The 7,500-nt window shown below is 46.6% G+C and overlaps 1 protein-coding gene and 1 non-coding gene across 2 annotated transcripts; one reads left to right on the top strand and one right to left on the bottom strand.

The window, feature by feature from the left end:
* Positions 1-604: 604 nt before the first annotated feature.
* On the bottom strand, positions 605-759 carry LOC138944387 (5.8S ribosomal RNA). The gene has a single exon (XR_011448739.1). It is a non-coding gene; the product is annotated as a 5.8S ribosomal RNA (ribosomal RNA).
* A 1,460-nt stretch (positions 760-2,219) lies between these two features.
* Positions 2,220-6,770, top strand: LOC138944385 (uncharacterized). The gene is made up of 2 exons (XM_070315286.1): positions 2,220-2,514; positions 2,995-6,770. The coding sequence occupies exons 1-2, from the start codon at positions 2,220-2,222 to the stop codon at positions 6,768-6,770; spliced, it is 4,071 nt and encodes a 1,356-aa protein (XP_070171387.1).
* The last annotated feature ends 730 nt before the right edge of the window (positions 6,771-7,500 follow it).

The raw sequence follows: 7,500 nt of genomic DNA, 5'->3' as shown, positions 1-7,500 counted from the left end.
CTATCACCCACATCCTTCAAATTTTCTCTCCGCATATCGTGTGTTATGCACGGATATGGGATACGACGGGGCGAATCGGATTCGACGAGTACACGACGACGCGTGCCGGTCCCCTATATTCGTTTTCGAGAATTTCGTGGACTCGGACAAGCGGTCGGCTCGCGATTCACCCGCGTTAAGGAGGGCTCTCTCGCTCTTTTCTCTCCGCGTACCGCCGGGCGACGACGCGCCGCGGTTCTCTTCTACCGTTTGCGCGGAAGGTGGCGCGCACCAAGACTCGCGCGTAAGAGGCGCGAGCGCGCGCTGGCGCACCGGGAGACCGCGAGAGGGATAACGCAACGTGTGTGCGCGTGTCTTCTACTCCCTCTCTCCTTCGACAGTTTCCGGGCGCGCGCGCGCAGGCTCCCTATCTTTACTTACTGCGTGTGTGCGTACGCTGCTCTCACTCTTCCTTTTCCTCGGTGTTATTTCAGACGACGCCAAGGGGCCGCCTCTCGGGACGGCTCGTCTCGGGCGAACGTCCAACTATCGCTCGTACACCGTTTGCGCGAACGGGCACGGTGGCCCGGCGCGCAAAGGCGCAAGCAGTTTCGAGGTACTAAAACGACCCTCAGCCAGGCGTGGTCCGGGAATTGTATCCGTGGACCGCAATGTGCGTTCGAAATGTCGATGTTCATATGTCCTGCAGTTCACAAGTTGACGCGCAATTAGCTGCGTTCTTCATCGACCCACGAGCCAAGTGATCCACCGTTCAGGGTAATCGTTTTGCAATTCTTGCGTTCAACGAACGCTTCGTTCATCCATCTTAGTCTCCTCTCCGAAGAGAGAGAGATAAAATCGTTGGCCCTTCGATCAGCCTGGCCGCGCGCGTCCGAGCACGCGCGCGGACCGCCGCCACCGCTGGGGAGGCTACGGCACAAAAGTTGTTCAAGAAAGTAAGCGTTTTATAAAGTATATTATTAATTTTGTTTCTCGAACGTTCTAAAGCGAGACGTTACGTGCGAAGCCTTGTTTTCATTCCGTTTTTGCAGTTTCTTCGTATCGTTCGATTCTGACAAACACCTCGTTGTCGATAGCCGATTGGCTCTCGGAATCGAACGATCGAAATTCCTCATTTTTTGTAGTACCCGTATCAACCAGGACTATTGTACGTGGATCGAAGAGAAGGTTTTTCGTTAAGACACTTCGTCGCAAGCCATCACCGGGAGCACACCAAACGCCTAACGCTCATAAAGTTACTATTAAACGATAATTCGCGTGTCCGCTCATATCTTGCTGTCGCGTGCGATTACCTAAGACGGTCCGGGAGTTGGTGTCGAAAAGAATAAATACTGTTCAACAAACTAAACCCGGACAACTCAATTACGTCCTATCTCTCCGATCGGCGAAACAAATAAATTCTGTTAATGTGGACGTGTAAATCGAAGGCGCGGCTACATTAAATGGTCCTTCGAGCCGGATTTTGGAAAAACAGATAGTGATTCGGTAATCAGTTCGCGGAGTGCGAGTGAGAACGCTGACACGCTAAGGTAACAGCACTTATAAAAACTATCGCGAGACGGAGACGGTGCGCGATATCAAAACATCTATCCGCATTCCGCTGCCGTAAATAATAACGCGAGTGCGTTGAAAGGACTTCCGGGAAAATAAAGTGCGCGAAGTCAACCTTGCATCCCTTTGCATTATTAAAGTTGTGCTCTTAAGCACAACGTATCATTATTATTTGCGCCCTGCGTAATCCGCAGTGCCGCGCAAATCTCGCGCTTCTTAGCGCTTTGCACAGCTTAAGTGCAATCTTTGTGCTCTTTAGCACTCCGCACCTCAAAGTGCGTCCTGCGTAATCCGCAGTGCCGCGCAAATCTCGCGCTTCTTAGCGCTTTGCACAGCTTAAGTGCAATCTTTGTGCTCTTTAGCACTCCTCGCCTCAAAGTGCGTCCTGCGTAATCCGCAGTGCCGCGCAAATCTCGCGCTTCTTAGCGCTTTGCACAGCTTAAGTGCAATCTTTGTGCTCTTTAGCACTCCGCACCTCAGAGTGCGTCCTGCGTAATCCGCAGTTACACATAGTTGTCGCACGCTTTAGCGCGCGGCACTGTTAAGTGAAAATTATAGTGCGTCTTCGCACATCCGCGTGCGACGGACCAGTCGTCACGCTTCAGCATCTCTACAACCCAAAGGTGGTGAATTGTTGCTGAAAGGCTTCATCTTATCGGCCTACCATCATGACGGACTCGCTGCAGGGCCTCCTCATCGAGCAATCTATTACAATAAGCTCGATGAAACGAGTGTTCCCCAACTTTAAGAAAATGGGCAAGGCCAACGTCACGCAATACAAGGCGAAGAGTCGACTGGACGCCTTGGAGACATTATGGGAAATGTGTCAACGTCTCAACGTCCAGCTTCAGCAAATAGCAACGGCCGACGAACAGCGTACAGTCCCATACTTCACCGAGGAGGAATTCTTTACGGCCGAGGACGTCTACCACGAAGCGGCGGACTACCTCGCAGACGTGATAGGTAAATTCTCCCGGTGCGACCCAAATGCGGCATCAACGGTAAGCGACATTTCTTCCCGCGAATTGTCTGGTGCGGTTTCATTGCAATTACCACGCATCCCGTTGCCGAAATTTTCCGGTAATTTCGCGGAATGGGAAAACTTCCGCGGAATATTCGAATCGCTCGTCGCCTCGAAAGAATCGCTGTCGAATACGCAGAAATTACATTATTTAAAAGCCAGTGTCACGGGCGAAGCTGCTGTATTAATTAATCATGTTAAGATTGCAGACGCAAATTACGATGGTGCGTGGAAATTACTTATTGAAGAGTACGATAATCAAAACGCGATTATTCATGCGCATATTCATGCTTTCGCTGATTTGCCTATTATGAAAACGGAATCCGCTGTCGAACTCAAAAGTTTACGCGATACCGTTGCCGCGTCATTAGCCGCGTTAACAAATTTAGGCAGACCTGTTGAAAAATGGGATGACTTATTAGTCTATATTGTTTCGCAAAAATTTAGTCCACGCACACGTAATGAGTGGAATCTGCAACGCGGTAAATCAACCGCATCTCCGACGTATGAAGAGATTCGAGATTTTATGACGTTGCGAATTCGAGGACTAACCGATCATTCTAAGTTAAATGCCGATACTTCGTCTCATAAAAATAAAGGCTCTAATCGGGCCTCGGTGAATAACGTAGCCACCGAAAAATGCTTGAATTGTTCCGGCAATCATAATTTGATGTTATGCGACGAGTTTAAGCGTAAATCCGTCGAACAGAGAACTCAGTTTCTCAAATCACACAAATGTTGCTTTAATTGTTTAAAAGTCGGCCATTTCCCGACCTCTTGCAAGAGTAAAAAACGCTGTAATTTGTGCCGACGAGCACATCATACGCTCTTGCATCGTGCATCAAATATACCAGTACAGAAGATTAGTGAAAATTCTGTTTTGGAAAACAAAACTCTTAACGCTCAACCGAGCGGCTCGGCCACCCCTGAGATAAAGAACGAGACCGCCGTCGCTTCCGTTCAAACGATTCATTCGCCGCTGAAAAATCCGCCGAACGTGTTACTAGCCACCGCATGGGTAATACTGCGTACCATCGAAGGACGTAAATTTAAAGTTCGTGCGTTGTTAGATCAAGGCTCGGCTGTTAGCTTTATTTCGGAATCGTTGTGTCAAACTATGCGCACGAAACGTTCCCGCGCGAGCCTCCACGTACAGTGTTTCGGCGAACGATACAGTGGCGTAGCGAAATCTCAGGTGTCTCTTACTCTCGAGTCTTGTAATGGGCGAGGTTCCTCCACCTTTTCTTTGACTGCTTTCGTATATCAAAAAATTACGTCATACGCTGGCTCAAAGACTAAAACCGTAGATTATTGGCCGCATTTACGGAAATTATCTCTCGCGGATCCGGATCCGTTTAGCAATCATCCGATCCATCTGCTCATCGGATCAGATTTATCTGGATCGTTATTAAAGCAAAAGGTAAAACATGGTCCGACCGGCACTCCGACGGCCCAGCTTACTGCTTTAGGATGGATATTATCCGGTCCTACCGGCACTTCTAATTCAATTACCGGTTCCGCGACTTCATTAAATTGCGTAACAATTCCTTCGCTCGATTCTCTCCTTCAAAAATTTTGGGAGATCGAGGAAATTTCTTCCGAACTTCCGCTGTCGGAAGAAGATAAAAAATGCGAACAACATTTTATCGAAACACATCAGCGTGCCGAAGACGGCCGCTATATAATACGGTTACCATTTAAAACCAACCCTCCGCTCGATATAGGAGCTTCGCGCGAAACTGCCGCGCTTCTTTATTCGAAATTAGAACAACGCCTACGAAAAAATCCGGATCTCGCGAAACCCTATCATTCTTTCTTAAATGAATATAAATCTATGGGTCATATGGAATCTGTCTCCGACGAAAATCCGACGCTTAACCAAGCGGTGTATATACCGCATCATCCGGTACTACGCGAGTCTAGCAGCACGACGAAACTTCGCGTAGTATTTAACGCGTCGTGCAAAACGAGCAATGGTTCTACATTAAATAATCATTTAATGACCGGGCCTAAATTACAACGCGATTTGTCCTCAATTATCCTTCGTTGGCGTCAATTTCGTTATGTGTACACCGCCGATATCGAAAAGATGTTTCGACAGATCCGCGTTCATCGAGACGATGTCGATTTTTTGCGGATTTTTTGGCGATCTAATATTAATTCTCCGATACAATTTTATCGATTGCTTACAGTTACATACGGTACTGCTCCAGCTCCGTATTTAGCCATGCGCGTTATCAATCAATTAGCTATCGACGAAGGTCATTCCTTTCCAAAAGCACAAACAATAGTACAAGATTCTATTTACGTCGACGACGTTCTATTTGGCGCCGATGAAGTTCCGTCGCTAAAGGAAAGTCGCGATCAGCTTACGAAATTGATGGCGCGAGGCGGTTTTCATTTACGCAGATGGACTACTTATGTGGCGAATCGCGTATCGGAAGTACAAACTCGGCTGCCGTCGATTAAATGGAATCACGTCCCATCTAAAGAAAATCCAGCGGATTGCGCGTCGCGAGGTTTGTCACCCGCTGAACTCCGCGATTTCAAACTTTGGTGGGCCGGCCCTGCCTGGTTGAGTTCCCCTTCTACCGCGTGGCCGATCCATGATAAATTAAAAGATCAACTTGAAGCCGATCGTCAGATAATCGAAACCGAAACGCGAAATACGATCGTTTGTCATGCTCAACATAATCTGGAGTGGCAATTACCGAACGAAGTCTCTACATGGAGGAGGTTAATTCGAGTCACGGCACGCGTGCAACGTTTTATTAATAATCTAAAATGTCGCGCGACCAATACGAACGTGAATACGACGTGCTTGTCCGCTGCCGAACTCAAAGAAGCTTCCTTGTTTTGGCTCCGTTACGTGCAACAACGTCATTTTCCATCCGAAATTCAAGCGTTAAACGATAAAAGTTTATTGCCAAGATCCAGTTCTTTGTTATCGCTTTACCCCTTTCTCGGGAAAGATAAATTAATTCGCCTTGGCGGGCGGATTGACCATTCGTCACTCAGTTATGATGAACGGCACCCTATAATTTTACCGAAACATCGAATTTCGGATTTATTAATCGCTCAAGCTCATAAAGCCTCTCTTCATGGAGGCACTCAATTGATGTTAAGAATTTTACGCCAAAATTATTGGATAATTTCAGCGCGCACCAGTGTAAAATCTCTTATACGTAGTTGTGTAAAGTGCGTACGCGAACGCGCACGTACCTCGCAACAGCTGATGGGGAATCTCCCCCAGCCCCGCGTCACGCCTTCGGCTCCGTTCTCGCACACAGGCGTCGATTACGCCGGGCCGATGAATATAATTCCGTCAGTCGGCCGCGGTCAACGATCCAAAAAATATTATGTTGCCGTTTTTATTTGTCTCTCGACAAAGGCCGTCCATTTAGAATACGTAGATGATTACGCTACTAACGGTTTTCTCTCCGCCTTTCGGAGATTTGCAAGCCGTCGCGGTCTCCCATCCGACATGTACAGTGATAACGGCACTAATTTTCAAGGCGCGGACCGCGAATTAAACACTACCTTTCAGCGACTTGTCGCCGACCCTCAAATACAAGACGCTATAGCTAATGTTAACGTAAAATGGCATTTTATACCTCCCTCTGCTCCGCATTTCGGCGGACTTTGGGAAGCCGGTGTCAAAGGATTAAAGTTTCATTTGAAACGAGCGATTGGTTCCCGAACATTATCGCAGATCGAGTTCGCTACGCTGCTGTGTCAAATCGAGGCTTGCCTAAATTCCCGCCCGATTTCCGCGTTACATGATGATCCGAATGACTTTTCCGCGTTAACTCCGGGTCATTTTTTAGTCGGTCGCCCGTTAGTAAGTCCGCCTGAAGAATCTGTTTTAGATATCGATTCGAATCGGCTGTCTCGATGGCAGCAAGTGCGTACGATTTTAGAGCAGATCTGGCGTTCTTGGTCTTCTGATTATTTGCATACATTGCAACAAAGGCGTAAATGGCAAGAAAACAAACCGGAGCTCAAAATTAACGAGCTGGTATTGTTGAAAAATAATTTGGCACCTCCTTCGAAATGGGAACTTGCCCGAATATTAGACGTACATCCGGGATCGGATGGGCATGTCCGAGTAGTTACATTGCGTACTGCCAAAACCACTCTAAAGCGACCAATAACGCAGATCTGTCAGCTACCGATATCAAGTGACACTGGCTCTTAAATTAACTTGCGTTTTCTTTATGCGTTAATAATTAAGTTTGACTTTAATTTTCGTCACGCTGTATATGTACATATATCTATGCTAAGAACGCCCATGTAAATAACCCTATGCTAAGATTTACTGATTAAGTTAATTCATGTATTTCGATGATCTTTATCTGTACTCTTTTCCTATTATTGTATGTTGAAAAATTTGCTGTAGAGCTCTTCGGACCGTCTGATCGAGAATTATCATTAAGATGCCGTGTATCGATTATGTTGGTAGGATTTAACCAGTTATTTCGTAACCTACCCGGTATACGAGGCGAGCGGGATGTTCAAGAAAGTAAGCGTTTTATAAAGTATATTATTAATTTTGTTTCTCGAACGTTCTAAAGCGAGACGTTACGTGCGAAGCCTTGTTTTCATTCCGTTTTTGCGGTTTCTTCGTATCGTTCGATTCTGACAAACACCTCGTTGTCGATAGCCGATTGGCTCTCGGAATCGAACGATCGAAATTCCTCATTTTTTGTAGTACCCGTATCAACCAGGACTATTGTACGTGGATCGAAGAGAAGGTTTTTCGTTAAGACACTTCGTCGAAAACAATAGTCGAGCCAGCAGAGCTGCGAGAGAGATACGAATAATTGACCTTAATTGTCGTTTCTCTTATTTACAGGTAACCTGTAAATTTTGTACATACGTTGTAAACAGTTATAATATAAAACTCTTATTTACAGAGAAACTAATTT

This window comes from Polyergus mexicanus, unplaced genomic scaffold, assembly GCF_030449975.1.
Source record: "Polyergus mexicanus isolate NDT 795.1 unplaced genomic scaffold, iyPolMexi1.0 SCAF_181, whole genome shotgun sequence".
NCBI lineage: Eukaryota > Metazoa > Arthropoda > Insecta > Hymenoptera > Formicidae > Polyergus > Polyergus mexicanus.
This window is presented reverse-complemented; position numbering and strand designations above follow the sequence as displayed.

Coding starts and splice junctions, on each gene's coding strand:
- LOC138944385 (XM_070315286.1), top strand. CDS start 2,220: ATGACGGACTCGCTGCAGGGCCTCCTCATCGAGCAATCTATTACAATA. Junction 2,515..2,994: donor CTACCTCGCAGACGTGATAG/GTAAATTCTCCC, acceptor ATGACTTATTAG/TCTATATTGTTTCGCAAAAA.